This window comes from Saimiri boliviensis, chromosome 6 (assembly GCF_048565385.1).
Source record: "Saimiri boliviensis isolate mSaiBol1 chromosome 6, mSaiBol1.pri, whole genome shotgun sequence".
NCBI classification, from domain to species: Eukaryota; Metazoa; Chordata; class Mammalia; order Primates; family Cebidae; genus Saimiri; species Saimiri boliviensis.
In genome coordinates, this window is record NC_133454.1 from 87,391,995 (window position 1) to 87,414,426 (window position 22,432).

At 54.6% G+C, this 22,432-nt stretch overlaps 1 protein-coding gene across 1 annotated transcript in view; it reads left to right on the plus strand.

Moving 5' to 3' along the window:
• KCNC1 (potassium voltage-gated channel subfamily C member 1) overlaps positions 1-18,601 on the plus strand; it is a 47,741-nt gene extending 29,140 nt beyond the window's left edge. The window contains exons 2-4 of the mRNA XM_003919882.3: positions 7,287-8,220; positions 15,052-15,240; positions 17,213-18,601. Coding sequence (XP_003919931.1) covers positions 7,287-8,220; positions 15,052-15,240; positions 17,213-17,277 — 1,188 coding nt within the window. The 3' untranslated portion in view covers positions 17,278-18,601. The remainder of the gene's footprint in view (positions 1-7,286; positions 8,221-15,051; positions 15,241-17,212) is intronic.
• The last annotated feature ends 3,831 nt before the right edge of the window (positions 18,602-22,432 follow it).

A 22,432-nucleotide genomic window follows, 5' to 3' on the forward strand; every position in this document is an offset into this window, starting at 1 on the left:
AAAGCTACACACACACCACTCCATACCTGCCTCCATACACACACACAAACACCCCATATATGTCCACATACACACACACATGAATCACATACAGCACACATAGCAACCATTTACACAAACTTGTGCACAGGCCTAGAGTCGGGTCATGTAGATAGGACACACCTATCCCCACTGACTCTGCCTGCCCCCACAGCACTCCCCCCAGCGCAGACTTCCCCAAGCAGGCTCCCACACAGCCGTGTTCCTGGCACACGCTCACACACACTCTGCTCACACCCGCCACGGAGCACCCTGGGGAGCTCCTCCCGCCCACTGCCCCTGTGCCAGTGCAGCGTCTGGCGCCCAGACACAGCAGCTCAGCGACCGGGGCTCCCGGGCCTCATGGTGCAGGCATTTACTGACAGAACAAAAAAGGGATTGGACCCATGTCCATCCCATTTCTTCCCTGCCCTCCCTCCCAGCTCCCAGCAGGCTGGGCACACTGTGGGCATTCCCAGCCTGCGGAAGTCCAGAGAAGGCTAATTCAGTTTCCAAACCCAACTCAACTGACAATTTATTTAGGACAATTGGCCATCCCGCCTGCTCTGCATCACTGACTCCGCATGGATTAACTCAAAGGCTGCACACCCCCGCTGGGCAGATTTAATTAGGCAGAAAAACTGACCTGAAGCCTCTGGGGGCCTGGGGCCTGGACGTCAGCCAGGGCTCCCCTGATTAGCTATCACATGCCCCCACTGCCTGCAGCCCTGCCCTGCCTCAGAATCCTCAGAAGGAGCCAATCGAACCCTCACTGTACCCATGATGAAACTGAGGCCCAGAGAGGGGAAGAAACTCGCCAAGGTCACACAGCAAGTGAGCAGCCGCACGGGAATGTTGGTCCCTGCACCACGTTACAACCATCGCCTTGTTCCTGAAACGCCAGACTGCACAAACACAGCTCCCTAAGGCAAACCCCCGAACAGCTCCCATCCGAAAGGCAAGCACAATTTTCTACAGATGACTGTGGCATAAATAATTCATAAACGAAAGTCATAGCACATATTGGTCATTTTAATAGATAGTAAATTGCCTTTCTGATTTATGGTTTCAGGGGTAGGGGTTATGATAAAAATAACTTGGTGATTTATAAAACATTCTCTTAAGTCAACAGATCGTTAGTAGGTTTGTCTGACTTTACAGCCAACAGCTTCACCACCCTGGTTACCATAGAAATGGGATGCCTTGCTCCGTTGCCATGGTGACCACTTTCTAGAACACAATTGGTGGGTCTCTCACGGTTTGTGATTTGGTTTTGAGGGTAAAAAAAGGCCAGAAACTACCAGCTTGGGTTTATGTCGTATTGTCAGACGATCTCTCCTGTGTTGTCTTGAAATTCTACAGGGTGGCAACTGCCATGGCCAGGCTGGGTGACAGTTGCCTGAAGGCTGCCCAGCAGAGCTCCGTCTTTGCCCCCAGTCAGACCAGCAGCTCAGGAGGGACTAGTCTCCCAGCAGGCCTGGATCCTGGGTGTGGTGGGACTCAGCTGCTGCAGGGATGGGGTGCAGAAGGGAGACAAAGTCTGGCAGGTGACACACAATCATGAAGCCCACAGGTGATGGGCACAGCCTAGGGTCAGGAAATCCAGGAGATGGCAGCCTGAACAGGGAAGGGAGAGGAGGCAGAGGCGAGGCGGGCTGAAGACAGACACTGAGTCAGTTGCACCTGGGGTCTGGAGAGAGAGGTCTGCAGGGAGCTGCCAGGCACAGCCAGGCCTGCATGTGCTCACAGTGCGGATGCTGTGCTGTTACTGCTGCCACATCATCTCTGTGTGCCGAATGTGTATGCACAAGTGGTGTGTGTGTGCACCTTGCAGTGCGAGTGTTTCTGGTGGTGTGCGGTGACGTGTCTCAGCAAGCGCTGCATGGGCTCCTTGTTTACTGTGTGGTGGGGACACTATCGTAGTTTGTGAGCCATGCGCATGGTTTCTGTGCTTAGATAAGGGGTAAGACCTGTGCTCTGGGTCACTGTGTGTGTTTATGGTCTGTGGGTGACGCTTCCAGGTCTCTGGGTGGCTTGGATTGGGAGGCAGATAGCTCATGTGGGAAGCAACCCCCTGCTCTTGCCTGTGACCCTACAGCCCCAGGGGTGACAGCCCAGGGTTGCCACAGAGGCTTCTCTGAGGCTTGCCAGGCAGAGGGTCCCTCTGTTGTTGACTTTATACCTTGCTAGATAGGGGCAGGGTCCCCACCCAAGGGGCTGCTCTGACCCCAGTGGCTAGCAGGTTCTGGGCAATGAGGCCTCAGAAGCATTCAGGTATGGTTGGCTCCAGCCTTTGGATCCAGGTACCCCTGCTCTCCATCACTGGGGACAGGCATGGCCTGCTCTTAGGGACTCTGGGCTGTGCCCGCTAAGCTCCTGGGCAGAGCCATCTAGATACAATCAGGGGCCAGCTCTTCAGTGGGTGGGGCTGGGTTTTTAAACCCAGATTCTGGCAGTGGAAAGAGCTTAGGTTCTAGAGTTCAATACACTTTGGAGGCCAAGTTGGGTGGATCACCTGAGGTCAGGAGTTCAAGACCAGCCAGGCCAACATGGTGAAACTCCATCTCTACTAAAAAATACCAAAACAAAACAAAACAAAACAAAAAGTAGCCAGATGTGGTGGCAGGCGCCTGTAGTCCCAGCTACTCAGAGGCTGAGGCAGAGAATCACTTGATCCCTGGAAGTGGAGGTTGCAGTGAGCCGAGATTGTGCCATTGCACTCCAGCCTGGGCAGCAGAATGAGACTCTGTCTCAAAAAGGAAAAAAAAATTAGCTGGGTGTGGTGGCGCACGCTTATAATCCCAGCTACTTGGGAGTCTGAGGTGGGAACCTGGGAGGTAGAGGTTGCAGTGAACCAAGATCATACCACTGCACTCCAGCCTGTGTGACAGAGCAAGATTCCATCTCAAAACAAAACAAAACAAAACAAAACAAAACACAACACTTGGGTCCGAGTATCAGCCTCATCGGGAGCTTTAAAACCTTGGCTTAGTCCCCATACCTCTCTGTACCTACATTTCCTCCTTGATGCAATGGGGATATGACCTCATCTCACCAAGCTGATGTGAGAACTGAAGGTGCATAGTAAATCCTCAAGCTTTGAGAGCTTTTTCCTCCCTTCTTCCTATGCGCAGCCAGCCCTGGAGAACGGACACAAGGAAGCTGGGACCTCGCAGCTCTTGCTCTGGCTGTGCCTGTGGCTGACCTCCTGGTCGAGGCTTAGGAGAAAACTGGGTTCTGAGCAGGCTGGGGCATCTTCCTCCATAGCCCTCTAAGGGTCCCTTGGAATTTGATGTTGCTGGGGCTCTGCCTGTAACAGAGGAAGAGCAGACCTCACAGTAGCAGAGGCCAGGAAGGCAGGTGCCCCGGGAGCCTGAGCAGGGCAGGCAGCCTGGCCTCCACCTCTCCTGGCTCTCCCTGGGGAAGGAGACTTTGTGCCTGGACCTGGCTTCTGCTGCCTGCTCCCCATCCTCCGCTCCCTGGGCACAGGGCCCCAGAGAGGAAAGAATCTAGACCAGCTGTTAATTGATTCCTGAGAAACAAAGACTTTTTACCCCCGTCTTATAAGGCCTCAGTCTTCTGATCTGGATCTGAACTGAGAGGAGCACTTGAGATGAGTACTCTGAGGGCTGTGGGGCGCCTGGGAGTCACAGGGCTCCCGGGACATCAGCGCCCTGTCTGGGCTGTTCCCAGGAGCCTTCCTAGGCACTAAAGAGCTGGAGTTGGAGATGGGCTTGCTGCCTCCCTGGGGCGCATTTAGAGACTCCCTGGGGAGACCCTTCAGTTGCTGCCTCCTGTAGGCCATGGCTGTGAATGGAGCCTCACCTCAGGGGAAGGGCCACTTAGCAGGGCCCTGAAGGATGAATGGGATTTTTCCAGACAGAGATTGGCAGGAACACTCTCCAGTAGAAGGATCAGCAGATGCAAAACCACGGAGGTGGGGAGACAGTCTGTGGTCAGAAATGGCAGAGGGGGGCACGTGGCAAGAATGTTGGGTGCATGCAGGGAGAGGACCCTGAGGAATGAAATGAGGCCAGGGCGTGGAGAGCCTCGTGTGCCAGGCTGGGGGATTTGGGTTTTCTCTGCAGGCTGCATGGCAGAGCTGGGATTCCAGTTGACAGCTCTCTCCGGTAGCCAAGACTGAAGCTAAAACCTGCTTTGATGGCAGAGATCCTGCCCGGAGAGTCCCCTATGAACAGCGAGTACAGTGGAGGATGGATGTCGGCGGGTTAGGGAAGGGGATGTCCTGGCTGATGGGGCAGTGAGGAGGGGAGGCGCCTCCAGCCTCCAGCCAGGATTGAGAGCCAGGTATTCAGTGGGCCCTGCCTCTTGGCACCCCGTGGTCACCCACGGTGTGTTTGTTCCTCTTCTCTCATACAAAGAGCAGGGCAGGGGGTGCAGCTGGGGGGCCTGCCCTGCCCTTAGGGAGTCTGGGCTGTGAACACCAAGCTCCAGGATGAGGCCTTCCAGGTGGAATCTGAGGCCGGATACCCAGCAGACCAGGGTGTGTGTTTTAACTCCAGGCCTTGGCGACTCTGGTGATAGAGAGAACTCTGGAGCTCAATAAACTTGGGCCAAGATGGTGGCCTCTTCCTGTTGCTTCGATGTTGCTTTCCTGGTCTACCTCTGTGACGCCCCAGAGTCCGACCTTTCTGGATCTGAAAGCCTTTCTGGATCTTTAATCCTCTATTCTGCCTCTCTGAAATGCACACAAATGACTTTGACCTTTTTCCAGCTCCCTCTAGTTCACAGGCCTGAGGGTTCAGCTTTTCAGTCCACTATGTTGTATGTGTCTCTGAATGTCCCTTCACCTGAGTTAGGCAGGGAGCTCCCTGAGGCTGGAGTGGGGCCTTATTCAACTCTGTGCCAGGCAGAACCTGGTGCCTGGTGAGGAATGGATGGCTGGGTTGCAGGGATGGATGGGAGGGAGGGCAGGAGGGACAGAGGAAAGAGGGAATGAGAGAAAGAAACAAGAAAAGAGAAGGGAAGGGAAGAAGAGTGAATGGATGTATGGATGGAAAGAAAGGAGGGAGGGAGAGAGAAAAGAAGGGAGGGACGGTGAGCAGCTGGATGGGTGTATGAATGGATTTAAGAAAGGATGCATGGATGGCAGGGAAGGAGAGCAGAGAGGAAGGGAGGATGATGCACTGATAGGCCAGGTGGGGTGGCTCTCACCTGTAATCCCAGCACTTTGGGAGGTCAAGACAGGAGACTCGGCTGAGGCAAGGAGTTCAAAACCAGCCTGGATAACATAAAGAGACCCCATCTCTACAAAATAAAAATAAATAAATAAATAAAAATTTAAAAACAGAAAGGAGGGACAGGTGGGTGGAAGGAAGGATGCGTATGGGCCACACTTGATAGTGGCTTAGGAGGCAGTTTTCTGAAAATCGCACGATGCTCTAGAACCAGCAGGACTAGCAGTGTCCCATCGGGATAGCTTGGACAGATCTCTTCCTGCATCTGGGCCTCAGGTCCCCATCCGTAGCATGTGGTGTCTCGGAGCAGATCATATGCAAAGGCTGCTCTCACTCCATCATTCTGAGGTGCCAGCTTTGTCGCTTCCCTTTGCCCCAAACTTCCCCCAACACAGAATGTGATTTAGAAGGTCCACATGATATTTGGTTTTCAGATCCTGCCAGGTTGCATGTCAGTCCCTGTGACCACAGTTAATCCAAACAAGACTGTTCTGGACTTGCAGGGACCGCCTGGGTGGATGAAGGGCATCACTGCCACCAAGGCAGCCTCTAGGGGCAGCATGGCTGCCTCCTGCACTGACATAGGGTGCCACCTCCGGCCTCCTCCAAGTGACCTATGAGGGCAGGTCAGAGAACAAAGGTGTCACCCCTTACAGTCTGTAACCCAGAGCTGCCTCCTGGAGATGGCGCTGCTTTGGCCATGGCTAGGCAGGGAGAATGGGGACCCAGAGAGGTGGGGTGCAGTGAGGACATGCAGGCAGGAGTGACTATCTGGGCCCCTGGTAGAGGACAGACTGGCAGGGACCCATCCGCCCAGAGCAGGGCCAAGGGAGGCCACAGTATATTAGAGTCCCAGTGGGCCTGGCAGGAGACTGTAAGAAGAGACCTTGTCCCAGAATCCAGTCTGAGCAGGAAGATTTGAAACTCAGAAAGCTGCTCGATTCCGTCTGCTTGGTACTCATGCCTGCTGCAGGCTTGAGAAGGCCAGGGGATCATTAGATGGGGCCTCCAAACCGAACCAAAGGGTTTCCCGAACCTTTCTGCAGGGAGCCCAGGCCAGAGCAGGTGGTTCTGGACAGGCAGGGCGATCCTGGCCATTTCCTTCTTACTGGTGCTGTCTGAGAGAGCAGGTGCCCACACATATTTGGGAGGCCCCAGGTCTCCAGCAGCTTCTTCCTCCCTCCTACTTGCACCACTACCCTAGGGCTGGAAAGGAGTCAAGCAGAGCCTGTGGGTCATGGTGCCTTTGGGAACCCTGGTCCAATTCTCCTGGTGCCTGAACCCTCAAACAGTCTTTCTGACAAAAGATCATTCAGCCTCTATTTGAGTACCTCCAAGGACAGGGAACTCATAGTAGTGAGTTGAATAGAGGCTGAATGATCTTTTGTCAGAGATCTTTTGGCAAAATGATCTTTTGCGGTGCAAGTTCTAGAAGACAGCTAAGACCATGGGGAAGACGTACATTTTCTTCAGCTCTAGGCAGGATGGAACCTGAAAGAGACCACATGAGGGAGGCACAGACCCATGAAAAAGAGCAAAGAGACTGGAGTAGGGAGAACGAGTGGAGATCTGGCCTCTGAGGGTCTTCATTCCACTATAGCTTCCCCCTCTCATTTCTTTGCAAACTGCAGCCCCAGCAGGCGGTGTCACTTTTATTGGGCAGGGCAGCTAAATGCCTTCACAAATCCACTCCAAATCCGTGGCTAAACACAATGGTAGTTTGTTTCCCACTCAAGTAACAGTTCAATGTGGGTATTCAGCAGATGTCTTTTCAGGGATCCAGGCTCCTTCCCTCTGTAGCTCTGCTAGTGGCTGGGGCTTCCACATTTACCTGGGATAAGGGGAGGAAGAGCATGGAAGTTGGAGGAGGAGGGTTCTAGAGCCTGCCCCGGCAGACGTGCACGCCCCTCGTGGAGGGAAATGTGGCATGTCCTGCTGCAGGGGGTCTGGTGCAGGCATTTCAACCCCGCCCCCGCCCTGCCTGGCCCTGGCACTAGACAGGCAACCCAACCTTCTCCACTCCCCACTCTGGGTGGGCCTCCCCCTGACACTGTGTCTTTCTCCCCACAGTATGTGGCCTTCGCTTCCCTCTTCTTCATCCTGGTCTCCATCACCACCTTCTGCCTGGAGACCCATGAGCGCTTCAACCCCATCGTGAACAAGACAGAGATAGAGAACGTTCGCAATGGCACGCAAGTGCGCTACTACCGGGAGGCGGAGACGGAGGCCTTCCTCACCTACATCGAGGGCGTCTGCGTGGTCTGGTTCACCTTCGAGTTCCTCATGCGTGTCGTCTTCTGCCCAAACAAGGTAGAGTTCATCAAGAACTCGCTCAACATCATTGACTTTGTGGCCATCCTGCCCTTCTACCTGGAGGTGGGGCTGAGCGGCCTGTCCTCCAAGGCCGCCAAGGACGTGCTGGGCTTCCTGCGCGTCGTCCGCTTCGTGCGCATCCTGCGCATCTTTAAGCTGACCCGCCACTTTGTGGGCCTCCGGGTCCTGGGCCACACGCTCCGCGCCAGCACCAACGAGTTCCTGCTGCTCATCATCTTCCTGGCCCTGGGCGTACTGATATTCGCCACCATGATCTACTATGCCGAGAGGATAGGGGCACAGCCCAACGACCCCAGCGCCAGTGAGCACACGCACTTTAAGAACATCCCCATCGGCTTCTGGTGGGCCGTGGTCACCATGACGACCCTGGGCTACGGAGACATGTACCCGCAGACGTGGTCCGGCATGCTGGTGGGGGCCCTGTGCGCGCTGGCGGGCGTGCTCACCATCGCCATGCCCGTGCCCGTCATCGTGAACAATTTCGGGATGTATTACTCCTTAGCCATGGCTAAGCAGAAACTACCAAAGAAAAAAAAGAAGCATATTCCGCGGCCACCGCAGCTGGGATCTCCCAATTATTGTAAATCTGTCGTAAACTCTCCACACCACAGTACTCAGAGTGACACATGTCCGCTGGCCCAGGAAGAAATTTTAGAAATTAACAGAGCAGGTAGGAAACCTCTTAGAGGCATGTCGATCTGACCTTTCACCTCCGCCCCTGTAGTGATGATTCCAGATCCAGTCAGACTGCTTCCTTAGTTCCGCGGGTGACCCCGGACCCCGCACTCAGTCTCGAGGTGTGGAGCCTGGGGGCCCAGGGAGATGCTGGGCGGCCACATTCAGAAGGCAAGAGAGCCTGCTAGAGGAACCTCACTGGTGCCCCTGGGTAAGGAGGTTGACGCGGTTGGTCTCATGATGTTCTGAAGAGACGACGCGGTCCGCCAGGTTGCCGAGGACTAACTTAGCAGGAGCCGGGGCGGGGCTCTGCTCGGCGGGGGGCGGGAGTCTGGCGTGAGTCTCTGACTCAGGCTACTGACCCTGTGTTGGGACAGGGCCCGGGTGGGTGTGATTTGGAAATGCCAGACAGCCTTTGATCTGGTCCTTACCACGGCTCCCTTCAGGCTGTGCAGACGGCAGAGAGACGGTGCGTGGGATCTGGGCAGGAGGGTCCCTTGCAAAGGCAGGAGCAAGGGTTCTCACCCCCAGCAGAGCCTGTCTCCATAGCTGAGTAGAATTCCAGCTCGAGGTCCTTCCCAGGAGACGTCTGTAGCCCTCCGTGACAAGCTTACTTACCCCATAGCATGCCGAACCAACTCATCTTACCACCACTCTAGAGTTTAGCCTTTATCTTTAGGAACCTGTCGGAGTGACTCTAGCTTTCACGTTGTCTGTTTGGGTTGATGGTCGAGTGGGAGTTTCCGGTGACCTGATGGAAGCGGCTGCTGAGCAAAGGACTAGAGGGGGCCACCACCCTGGGCAGCTTAGATGAAAGCACCATAGACCAGCAACAGCCTCCCACCAAGGGTTCTTCCCATTTCCGGCGGTAGGGACTGCAACAGCAATATAGACATCCAACCAGTGTATAACACTTTCCCGTGAATTCACTGGGGGCCGGGAGGGGGGAGGGGGGCATGAAACAATACTAGTCACCGTGGGATATATTCTAATATTCCATGGCTAGTGGTTCGTTATGGGACTATCTCAGTTTTATGAGAACCTGCACATAGCACATAAAGTTGATCATGGGGCTCTGGTCCGAAGATATAAAGCCCATAGTCTACCTCTACCCATGGAATACCATCGACTTATTCTGTGGACACAGGGATTTCAAAGGAACAGATGACCCGGAGAAGAATGACAGCACTAAGATGGAGTGCCCGGGCGAGCGGAGGGTTGACGTGAGAGTGAGGTGGCGTTTAGTCTGTGCAGGACCTCCCCACGCCCAGGTCTGGCAGGGGGCTGCAGGCTAGCTCAGCCCCAGGTGGGGAAGTTGCCCCCTGGTTTGCGTGGCCTCCCTCAGTGGATGGTCTTCTTCCCTGCTATTGCGCTCTCTGACCCAGCACCCCATCCCGACCCTCTCCCGGCTTTACCCCACAGCTATGCTGGCCCGAGCGCTACCCCCAAGGCACATTTCTTTGCCCAAGGGGGCTTTCACCAGCCCTTTCACCCTGCTCCATACCCTCCCGTTCCTGGGATTTCTGTAGGTACCTGAGAGGAACATGACCAGGGGCGGGCAGGGGTCTCCGAGGCTGAAACAGGGGGCCCGAGCTCTCTGCTTTGGATTAGCTAGTTACTTGATTTCGGGAGCTACCAACAGGGCTCTGGGCCTCTAGGGGGAAGGCATGATCTGGCCCCAGCTTCCATGTGGGCCCAGAAGGAAGAGCTCAGCCCAAGTGGCATCAGCATGGCACCACTGTGGCACCACCATGGCACTACTTGTCCCTTCTTTGCGTCTTCCCCAATACTGGATCGTTCAGGATTGTTGCCCCAAGCATGGGTACCAGGGGCCCACCGGTCGGGAATCCCCAGTGCTCTCCAGGCGGGCCCAGACTCCTCTGTGCTCTTGGAAGATGACGGTATTACCCTGTCATTTCTTTGCAAACTGCAACCCCAGCAAGCTGTGTCACTTTTATTGGGCATGGTAGCTAAATGCCTTCACAAATCATGTGATGGATGTGTGGGATGCCAAGTTCCCCCGACCCCAGACCCTGGGAGTGCAGATGTGCGTGTTCAGACATGCGCACCAGCTAATCCCAGGGACACAGAACCTGTAAAACCCATGCACTCCTGTGGGATTGCCCCTGGGCTTTACAGCCTCTCCCCAGCCCTGCTTTTGGGAGCCACCTTGCCCTGGTCCCAGGTTTCAGGGGCCCAGACAGCTCTGGCTTGAACAGTCTCTGTGGCTGAGGAAGTATTGGGGGCCCTCCCAAGCTTGCCTCTGGAGATTGGATGCCTGGATCCCTCCTGCCTCCCCCACATCCCAGCTGTGCTCCCAAGCACTCACTTCCCAGTGGTGTTGGTGCTGTCCTGATATCCTGACCCTGAGGCTCCAGCCTCGTCCCTCAGCAGAATACGCCCCATCCAAAAGCTGGCATGTGAGACCCCGGCTACCCACCACCAAGAAGGGCTGTGGTCTTTAAGGGCGTCGTCCCCACCTCTGCACCCTGGAGTTCTTCTCATTTGCCTTTTTTCCTGCTTGCAGCCATGCTCCTAGATGGACACAGGGTTGGGTGAGTTTGTGAGAGAGTGAGGGAGAGTCCGGGGCAAGGCGGGTAAATATGGTGGCCCCACAGGAATTGTGAGAGACGAGATGCAGCCCCCTGAGGCGTTTCCAGCCTCGCTGTACCCCCAAGGCAATCTAGTGGCATCACTGAAACCTGAGGTTCTCCAATTCCACTTTTAAAACCAGAGTTAGGGGCTGCGTGTGGCATGCTGGGCTCCGAGGGCATCCCCCAACCCCCCAGGCCAGCCCCCAGTGGTGCCAGCAGTGCCTGCCCCTCACCTCCACCTCTTAGTCTCACCTGAAGCCTGTCTGTGTCTGTCCCAGGGACCATCTGGTCTCCTTCTCTGTGCTGTGGCTGGCATGGCCTCAGTGTCTGAGGGCTTGTCCTGGGAGGGTATCAAGGGTCCAGTTCTCACTGGTTGTAGGACCTCTGGGGGATGACAGGAGGGTGCCCTAGCACAGCCAGGTATTGCCTGGGGCTGAGGATCCCAGGAAAGTCTGCTCCTCTCCCAGAAAGGGGCATCCTCCTGCATCTGCAATGGGATGCCCAGACGTCCTGCTCTGGACAGCCCACAGTGCCTCCTCTGTCCCGCATGTCCAATCGCGTGTGTCTTGTCCATCTCTGCTCCTGTGATGGGGGTCAGTACTTTGTGGTGCTGTGTCCAGGGCTGCAGGGTCCCATGTCAGTGAGCAGCGGGTGGCCAGGAGGGAGGGGTAGTGGCCAGGCTCCCTTCCTACCCATGGCACCTAGAGCAGCAGTGAGGTCCCAGAGAAATCTCTGTCTGGGCTCCTGGTAGCTACCCCACAGCCTTTGGCTTATCTTTGGCAAAAGGTCCCCTATTCCCAGCCCCTCTCCTTCCCCTGCTGGGCTGCAGCAGCTGCCCAGTGCGTGGTGCTATCCATGGGCGGGGAAAGTGCAGGGCAGAGCTGACTGGGCAGCGAATGGGGTTGAGTGTCTGCAGGGACCCAGCCGCAGGGTCAGCAGCGTGGGTCCTGAGTGGGGTCCTTGTTGTCCTCAGGTGGGCTATGTGGGAAGTAGCAGAGAAACGAAGTGACGCCGGGGGCCAGGCATGGGTGTTCTTTTCCGTGTTGTTCACATTTTCTCTCTCTCTCTCTCTCTCTCTCTCTCTCCACTAATCATATTTCTCTCTCTCCTCGTTTTGTTGCATGACTTGTGCTGGTTCTCGTGATTGTTCCCTGCTCGTGTCTCACAGACTGTACCCATTTAGCCCGGGACTTTTTTCCTGAATCCCCAGCTGGGCAGATCCCTCGGGGCTAAACCCAAGGAAATGCCCAGCAACCCCCACCCCACCCCAGCCCCGCGTGCGCCCCTCTGGTGCCCGCAGCTGGTGTGAACAGTAAGTACTTTGGTGGTGCCTAGAGACCAGGGCAGAAAAAGCCAGCTCTGCTGGCTGAGGGCCCAACCTCGGGTTCTCCTTGCTCCAAAGTTTAAAAAAAAATGACCCTCTCGTGGACGCTCATCTCAGCCCATTTCAAGCCTGGAAACCATCTCTAAGACGCTGTTCATGCTGCCATTTCATCTCTGCAGGCCTGTGGGTCTAATGCGGGCCTGGGGGCCCTGAGATGGGGGAGGCAGGACCCCCAGCCTCTGGAAAGCAGGTGGGAACGGAGGCGCCTAGTCACTATCTCATCCGAAGGTCGGGGCAGGGGCAGGAGGGTGGAGAGCTTTGGCAGGGCTGGCACCTTTGGTCCTCTTCACGGGTTCCCCAGATTTATACAGTTGCCCCCTCATTGGTTTCTCTCTCTTCCAGCCATCTCTCTGGAGTTGTGGGGGGAGAATGCCCCCAGTTTCTGAGAGCATCTTAGACCGCAGATAGACTAACAGCCCAGTGGGGCTGGGCCCATTCACAGAGCAAGACTTAAACATCCCCACCCAACTCTTATCCCCTCCTCAAAGGTTAGGGTGGAGAGAAGCTTGCCCCAGGGGTGTCCCAGGAATCCTCCAAGAGGAAAAGGTGCCGGGCTGTCATCCCTCCAGAAATCCCTGATGGATGCTCCTTGTCCCCTGCCCAAAACCATCCAGAACTTTGGGCTCTCTAGAGGTTGTGGGAGCTGGGAGCCCCTGGGGCCGGGGGCTTGTGGGCAGAGCCAGTGGGCAGGGGCCCCACATTCAGAGCCAGAGAAGTGTCTCAGGTGGCACCATCTCCATGGAGGCAGAGAGGGGCACCCCCCGACCCACCCCAACCCAGGCAAGAACTGCAGGCTGTGGACACCTCCCCTGGCAGAGGATGGCCAACAGAGACACAGCAAGTCCTCACTCCCCTCCCAGAAGGAGACGCTGCCTGGGAGGAGCCACTGTTCTCCCCTTGAGGAAAATTCATGCAGGGTGCTATGGGCCTCAACCCCCACATCGTCATCTGCGTCCTCTCCATACTGTTTCCCTTCCCTCTCCCAACACTTCCTCCCTCAGCCCAGAGACCCTTGGATGGAAGACGGGGCCAGCCAGAGTGGGAGGCAGGACCAGCATGTCTGTGAGCTCATGTGTGTGCCTGCAGACACGCCCCCAGACCCCAGAGACACCCCGGCCCCAGTCACATGGTGTCAGAGTTACCTTGGCAACTGGCCTTTTTGGTTCAGAGTAAATTGGGAAGTGAAGCCCCTGGGATTTGTCAAGAAACGCACTGTACGTGAAATGCTTTGCCATCTTGTACGAAAGACTTTTTTTTTAAGTTCCAAAATTATGATGGGATTTTTTTGGATTTGCTTTACGAATAAACCTGATTGGTCCATTTCTCTTTTGACTGACTGCCTCTTTGTAGTGACATGATGTGTACACGAGCGGTGATCCCACCCACGTGTACGCCCAGCGTGTGCACATGGGGAAGGATCACTTCTGCGTGTAGTTACATGATGTGAACAGGATCATGGGAGAGTGTTCAATCGGGTGGACATTGTCTCCAGCCTTTCCCCACTCTGCTCTTTCAGAGAGCCTCCCCTAGTGTAGTCATGCCCAAGTCGGCGTCCCTCTTCCACAAAAGGGCTTGCGCTTGAGGCTCTCATCTTAGATGAAGTCTTGGAGTTGGCTCCACCCTGGCCAGGAAGATTCTGCTTTGAGGGCAGAGAGTTTGGGGCAGGTTCCATCCCCAAGAGTGATGGGATGGGGGCAAAGGCCAGTCAGAGCTACCTCTGTCAGCTCCAGCGGCTTGCACAGCTCTGCTCCCAGATCTCGGAGAGATGGAGCTCCTTGCTCTGGCCACACTTTGTCCCCCATCAGATGTGCCCCCATCCTCCCAGGCTTCTTCTCAGGCTACCACAGAGGCCAGGACTCAAATTCCCCCCACCCAAGTCCATCAGCCGCTGTTGTCTTCTACATATTCATCTGCCTTGCTTTGCCAGGGACACTGACCAGAAGGGACAGAGGAATGGGAGCCCCTCCCACATCCATGTCCTGCTGTCATGGCCTCATGCATACATCCCTGTTGTGCCTGTGCAAGCTGACCAGGCCTGCTGGGGGCAGCATGGAGTGGAAGACACTGGCTTAATATGTGTGGGGACCAGAGCAGACAGAATGGTCAGCCTGGGTCCGTCCGTGTGGGGGCCAGAGCAGATGGAGTGGTCTAACTGGGTCTGCATGGGCAGAGAAGACTGTGTGACCAGGACTGGTCTGTATGGGAAACAGGGCAGAGACAGTGACCAGCGTGGGTCTGAATGGGGTGGGGGGCACAGGCTAAGTCATTAGATGGGGGGAGGGGCGGTGTGAACCAGGTGATCAGATGAGATCCACATAGGAGCTGGGGTAGAATAGATGGGGTGGTCTGGACGGGGCTAGGGAAGCCCGAGCAACTGGCTGGCTGTGGACGGGAGGCAGCTGGCCTCTGGTCAGCAGCAGAGGGGTCCAAAAAGGTCCCTCTCTGGACTGGAGTGTTTCTGCGTGTCTGTCTGTCTTCTCCCTGAGCCCTGTGTCTGGCCCTCCCCCATGACTGCATCCACACCATCCTGTTTCATCGGCCCCGCCTGGGGCCCTGGGCCAGCCCCCAGCACCACACCTGCTGGGTCCATCACCAATTCATCTTTTTGCAAACTTTGAGCAAACCCAGGAGTCCCCACTCCCAGCACAGTGGGCAGCCTGAAGGCTGCCTGGATGAGCTGAACACCCCAACCCCCCTGCCTTGTGCCCTCCTCCCTCCACGGCCCACCTGCTTTTCCATCCTCAGGGACAAGCTGCCCTCTACCAATACCCCGCTTCTGGCCTGTCCCCCCCTGCCCCTCACTAAACAGTTTTCAGTGTCTCAATAGCTTCTGCTTATATGTTTGAAGATTCCAAACTGAATGGGGAGGTGGCGAAGGCCGCGCTGGCGAACGAAGACTGCCCCCACATAGACCAGGCCCTCACTCCCGATGAGGGCCTGCCCTTTACGCGCTCGGGCACCCGCGAGAGATACGGACCCTGCTTCCTCTTATCAACCGGGGAGTACGCGTGCCCACCTGGTGGAGGAATGAGAAAGGGTATGTAGAGGAAGCTGGAGCACTGTGCATCGTCCGGGCCGCCTCGCGCTCCTGCAGCTGGGTGGGCAGGGCGGCGGGCGAGGGTGCTGAGGGGCAGGCAGGCACACCGAGGGGGGCAAGGATGGAGGGAGTATCCCAGGGTAGGCCCCTGGAAGGCTGAGGCTGTTTCTCCCAAGCGAGATGTCAGGCTGGCAGAGAGAACCTGAGGTCCTGGCAGCTGTGGGTTGGTATCGAGCTGGGAGTTGAGAGGGGATTGGACAGGTTGACTTTAGGCCATGACCCCAAGGCAGGGGGTACCCAGAAATGCAGAAGGAGCCTCAACTCCCCCAGGCAGCTCTGGCAGATGGCAGGTCAGGTCCTGAAGGCAAAGCGATTCCTCCTGTCCCCTGGTTGAGGAGGGCAGTGGAGTGGGCCAGGACCCCGGGACCATAGCTACCCAAGATCCATGTTCTTGGCATGGGAGAGGCATCCTTGAAAGAGAATCCACAGGCCAGAGGGAGGAGAGGCAGGAAGAGAGTGATGTCTTCAGGGCGTGGGGGTAAGGCCATTGTCCTTGCAGTCAGAATATTGCCAGTGGCAGATCCAGAACTTGCCAAGAGGAAGTGGTTGAGCAGGATGGTACAGCCTCTTCCATCCCCAGCACCCATGGGCCTCTGCCCTGGATGCACCCAGCGCCCCCTTGTGGTTGGTGAAGGCTGAGGCCGACCCCACTGGAGAGAAAAGCTTCTACTAGAGCTTCAGCACGGGCTGGGGAAACGCTTGGGATGGGGGCCCAGAGTGCCTGAGCTCAAGGCTCCAGGCACTGGCCCGGACCTAGAAGGCAGAGGATGCCTTTCTTGGTGCAGCAGACTGGCTGGGCAGCTCATGCATGTCTTGGAGTGCCTCACATGCGCACACAGATGCATGCTGACCGGGGTGAACAGGCTGGGTCAGATGAAGAGTTGGGTTTTTGAAAGCAACAGTTGGTGCAGCCTATGGTCATTCACAGCTGCTTCAGTATTTGAAGTGGTTAAACCATACGCAGGAGGAAACAGAATACAAAAGCAAAGGCAAACACAGAAGAGGAGAGGCAGCCTGCACTGAGACAAGGGAATGCGGTTCTGGTTACTGGTGCTTAGTTGTACCCACCTGGTCTAGGCTGGTCTCTGCTTCTCTGCCCTGCCCAGAGCCTGGCACATTGTGCCACTCCCTGCATGGTGCTGCATGGCGGAGGGCTGCCAGCCTTGAGGAGGGTCCCATCCTTGGCATCGGCCATGAATGGGCCTGATGTTCCCCTTTGCAACTGGCTTTTTCCCGGGTGGAGGTGCTAGAATGCCCAGGAGCAGGGGCAGGCCCAAGGAGTCAGGGGAAAAGCAGGTAGACGGTTCCCAGTGTCTGTGCCCTGCCCAGTATGCTCTCATGGGCTTCCTGTCTCCATCATCTTGAATGTTAGATCTATTGGTGTGGCCCCAAAGAGCAGACAGGACAGTCTCTTTACTGTGCTGCCGGAAGCCCAGGGAGTGTAGGATAGGAGCAGCCCCACTCCCTGCAGTGGCTGGGAGTCCAGCGGCAAGCACTGTCCACGGGAGACACCCATTCCTCAGTCCCACAGAGGCTTAGGTGCCAGTGTCTTTGGGAGGAGCCAAAGGTGAAGTGTCCCCACCCACATCCATTCGGCCCGTGCTCTCATGGAGCCATGACAGCCGCCGAGGACTTGCTTTTCTCAGGCTAATTCTGAGCCAGAAGGCATGCAGGTGTGTGAGTCAATGTGCAGAGCAGAAGTAGGGACTCGTCCCGTTCCCCCAGGAGGGAGAGAAAGAGGCGAGCTAGGCTGGCTGAGTGCATGGGCAAACCAAGCCAGCTGGAGAAGAATCTGCCTGCCTCTGCATGCGGCTGTTCTGTCTTTCCTCCTCCTTCTTAAAAACTAAGTACCAAGCGGGATGGGAGAGCCAAGAAGAGAAGCTCAAGTGTTAATTGTATTCTTTACATACAGATCTTTGCAAAGAAAGCCCTGTCATTGCTAAGTATATGCCGACAGAGGCTGTGAGAGTGACTTGACCAGGCGGCTTGGCCGAGGACACTGGTGGCTATTAAGCATCTGGGTGGACCTGCAGCCCCTCCTCACCCTCGGACAGAGTAAATTCACGCCATGCAGGTTTGCCGGACGAGTCCGAGTGGCCCAGGCATTGTACTAGGACGGACGTAGCTTTTTCTACGGCCAAATGGTAACTGACCATAGAGGATTTCTTTTCCTTCTTTTCAGTTTTAAAAATTTTATTTTATTTGGGGAGGGGGGGTGGAGGGGTTCCTTAGCATGACTTGCATGAAGTTAAACAGAAAACCTAGCAAACCAAACCCACCGACCCCCCGCAACTGTATGATTACCCTGAACCACAATAACGAAAAGAAAAAAAGCAAAAGCCCTCTATTTTCTTTCAAAGCTCTTGACTTTCACACACGTTGTTGGAGCCAAACTGTAACAGCGTTCGGTAGAAACCTGTACATTTCTGGGGGTGAGGGGCGAGGGGAGGAGGGACAGAGATGGGGGAAGGATTGCTTCCTTTTTGTACACAAGATCGAGAGGAAAGCTTCCAAAAAGGGCAGTCGGTCAGTCATTGGTCATATTGACCTCACCTTCATAGTTCATCTCTCACAAGGAAACTGAGAACTTTGCTCCAAATAGAATTGTGGAAACTCGCACTGCTGCCTTCTTCCCCGTTTGGCATGCTTATGACTCAGCGGACGTCTCCCCAAGACCCCTGACAGCAGCTAGTCTAGGTTGATTCTCTCATCTTATCGGTGTGTAGATCCAGTGTGACCAACTTTCATAACAAATTGTTCATAGTAAATAATCACCACCGTATGGATTTTCCAAGTGTTACGTTAAAACCAGGATGTAGAGCACCAAAAGATCAGGACCACAGGAGGGGCACCCTCCTCCACCTTTACTAAGGCACAACCTGGCATTGTATGCAATTTAGTACTTCAGAGTAAAAACCTGCATGCCCAATGTTATGCAAAGCGATTCTAGCATGAAATAAATTTTGTATCATGGTTTCTGTATAGTCTAAAGCAGATTTGTTTTCCTGAAGCAGTCGGAGGTTTGCAGAGACACACTTCTGCATCTCGAATAAATATAGTATTTTCCCAACAGAAACAGAGGACAGTAGCTTGGCTTTGGTCTGATTCTAAAATTAGTGGGGTGGGGGGGAAGGATGATATTTTTGAAAAACACATGCTTGAGTTGAAAAAAATGCAACATCTCGAGCTTTCACTGCAGCTCACAACATTTCCTGGAAAGAGAGCAATGATGCTTTAGCTCAACAACCTCCCCTCCCTGGGCCCTGGCCCCCAATAATAAAAAGCTGACTTTTGAGATGAAGCACGAATTTGGGTTTTTATTGCCTTCAGGCAGTGTCGTGATTCTGGTCTGGGCCTCCGATCCCCTGTGGCTGGGCTGGGGTAAACCTGGGCCCTGGCTGCTCTGATCTCAGGGATCCACCTTGAGGTGCTTGTCCTCTCGCTGGGGGAAAGTCAGGCCCTAAGGAAGAAGTTGCCCTCTGCAGGTTGGTCAGGCAGGGTGGCCCCTTGGGCTGCAGATCCTGTTGGGTCAGGGGAGGGAGGCAGCTTTCAGAGGCACAGGGCTTATAAGGACCTCAGACCAGCACATCCTCTAGGGGATTCACCTGACCAGGAAACTTCTCCATAAATCATGCCATACTGATGGGTCCTTGGATCGGGCCATGTTAGAGCTCCCAGACTCCTATGCAGACATGGTCACCTCACTTCTAAGGCCCTTCTTGACTCTGATGAAGCCAGAGGTAGGGTTTGACTGTCAGATCTGGGTGCCCTACCTAGCAGCACCCTTGCCAGGCCAAGTCTGATGGAGGCCCTCATCATATACCCCTTTCTCAGCCTGGAGGCATCTTGGGAGTGGTAGAGCCCTCTCCTAGGGATCTTGACTGTCTTGGGTTGTTCAATTGGTTTTGGTGGCAAAGCGGAGGATGGGGGTTCCAATTCTTTCTATCCATGAAAAACTTAAGAATGTCCAGGTGGAAAGAGTTCTTAACGGTCATTAAGGACAGTCAACCTCTGAGCATTTTCCAGATGAGGAAATGAGGCCCAGAGAAGGGAGGGATCTGCCCAGGGCCACAGACAAGTGGGTGTCAGTCTCCCCCTGATTTTTGTTCCCTCGATGCCTCCCAGCATGGCCTGAGTCCATGATCAGATGGGTGGGTGGGAAGCTTCAAGTGGGTATCAAATTCTCATCTTAACAGTTTTTCATCGTCTCTAAGCATTGGCCTCAACTTCCTGATGCCCCATGCAGTCCAGGAAACAAGGGGGTGGGGTCAGTGGAGCAGTGAGTACAATCAGGCCTCTGCCCAGGGCCTCTGCCAGGGCTGCCACACCATTCATAAGCATCAGGATGCCCAAGCCAAGTAGCCTCTGCTGCTGCAAGGAGGGTAATATCTACTCTACTTAGGGATCCACCAGCAACGAAGTGGGACTCAGCAAAAAGCCTTTAGGAATGTGGGTTTCCCGGCACATAGCAGCTAATGGGGAAAGGGAATGCGCTACGTGCACTGAGCAACTACTACATGTGGGCATCTTACACACGTTGTCTAATGACAGCTCACGATCACCTAACAGCCCCCTTGTAGAGGTGAAACAAGGTGCAGGGAGGTAAAGTAATGGCCCAAAGCCACAGAGCCAATGCGTGATGAAGGCAGGATCGTAACCCAGGTGATCTAACTCCAGAGCTCAGGTTAAACTCTCTCAAGCTATTTGAGGCCTGCGGGAGCTGGCCATTAGGGGTGGAAATGATAGGAACACTAGAGTGGCTGGTCCTAAATCGCAGGACCTCAGGACCTGGCCTCCCGCCCTCCTTCATGAAGGACCATGAATATGGCAGAAGGGAGCCACTTCTGATCCTGCCCTAAGCCTCGCCCACACGCAGCTGGCCAACCTCACTCTCCTAATTAAACACCCCGTTGCCCTAAGAATGAAGTTTCAGCTCCATTAACTAGCTGCCAAAGCCCACCGCCTCACTAGCCACTCCTCCCTCCGCGCTGTAGTCACTCTGAAATTCGGAACTTGTAGCAGTTGCACAGACCCGTGCCTTCCCTCTATCACCCCGACCCCCAAGTTTCTCAACTAACTCCTTAACTCCCAGTTTCAACTGATAACTAAATCACTTCACCCAGAAGCAGTGGATGCCTGGGGCTGGTGAGAGGGCTTTCAGCCTGGATTCACCATTCCTAAGCACAGTCTCACCCAAGGTTGATCTCATGGCCTTCACAACCCACCAGGGCCAAGTGTGGGGGGGTGGTGTCAAAGGATGATGGGGTACTTGCGATCAGGAGGGGAGGGTGAGTATGGTAGTTAGGGAGGGAGACATCTCACTGACCCTGGTATATGCTCAACCTTCAACCATCACTCCAGGGGCCAGGCCAACTACCTGGGAGCATAGATTGGGGGTCTGCTCCCCTCTTCCCCTTTCTTCCTTCTCACACAGGGGGAATATGAAGACTGATTTACTTAGTTCATTGAAAAAAAGTAGTTTTTAAAAATGAGTATTTTCTCAAATAGCCACATGTCGCATGGCGCATTAGCTTACCAGGTGAATGATGTCATAAACTAGCTATCAAATGGTTATGATATTTGTAAAAGGGCTAAAAGTAGAGGATGAGTAGTGACAAAGGGACCAGAGAGCCCACTCATTTAACCTCCCTGCCTCCATGGTGGGTGGGATGTCCTGATGAATTCATTCATGGATATTTATTGGGTACTTCCTCCATACTGGAACCCATCCTTGGTCAAGGGACTCCAAAACGGACCAAAACCTGGTCTTTTGCTCTCAAAGAACTCATAGGCTATTAGGAATGAGGGCCTTGGACAACTACAAAGTCTGAGAATAACCAATAGCAATCAAAGAGTGCAGGAAAAAAAATCTGGGAGACATTGCCAACACCTCCTCACTCATCATCTGATGAGTGCTTTCAGACACTCATCAGATTCAACCAGTGAAGGAACATGGAGAGAGCCCATCTGCCCAACACTGCTGTCGGGAAAGGCAGAAATGGAGGAACTCAAGGTGACGGGATGGTCTGTGATGTCTTCTAGTGCCAAGAGCCGTTCACTCTTTCACATGTGGGTTATCTGCACGCTGCCTGCTTCTAAGAATGGTTTGGCTCAGTTCTGAGAGTCTGAGGTTCTGCATCAAAGGGCTCAGGGGCTAGTGCACCACCTGATTCTGTTTCAGGCTGGGCAGGAACCCTGAGACACTTCTTTGTGGTGCTCACTCACAAGGAGGCCATGGGAGAGGCATTAGGACTCAGCAGCAAAGGTCTTGGGATTTTGGTTTCTCCCAGAAGGTGCTGAAAAAGGTAGGAGGGAGCTCTGAACTGGAACCTTGTGAGAGAGAGTGCATTGGTTCTTTGTGAGTGGTAACTGTCTGGGAGGTATGGGCCTGAGTGCTGTCTGGTGTGGGATTGCTTTCTGGACCGTGTGTCTGATACAAGCCTATAGGACAGTGGGTGGTGGGTCAGTGACCTTGGGCTTGCTCCAGTACGGGTCACCTCTGGGCCATCTGACTGCTCCATCTCTGTGGTTTGTTTGGTCACCTTGGCAAGTCAAGCTCAGAGTGCATGGAGATAGCTTTCTTCCCATTCCTCAGGTTCTTAGAGACTCTACTGGCCTCTACTGGTTCTGAGAGGTGGGGAACCAAGGAGTTTGCTGGCCAGGGCAGCCATGTTTCTAGGGTGCAATATTAGGAAGACTCCATGCATGATGTTCAAGGTCAGCCTATAGCTGTCAGGGGTCTCTGGGTTCAGGCCTGGGAAGCTCAAGATTGTCCTGAGCTGAACTCACTCCTGGCCCCAGGGCTACTCTCTATCACATACTTGTCTCACTCAAGGACTTAGCTGGGTCACTTCCCACAGGACTTTGGCCTGGTAATGAGGTTTACGACCTTGAGATGGTCCCTTCCTCTTTTTTGGCCTCCATTTTTCCACATGAACAAATGAAAATGTTGAATAAAATCAGTGGTTTTTAAACTTTCTCAAGGACTTCTTGTCAAATGAAATGTCATGTGAAGCCCAATATATAATATGGAAAAAAAACTAAAGCTGCTTGGAAGAAGATCTGTGTCTTTTGGGGGGAGAACCTGGCCTCCTTTACCCACCAAGTGGCCACTGACTTCTCAGAAGACTCC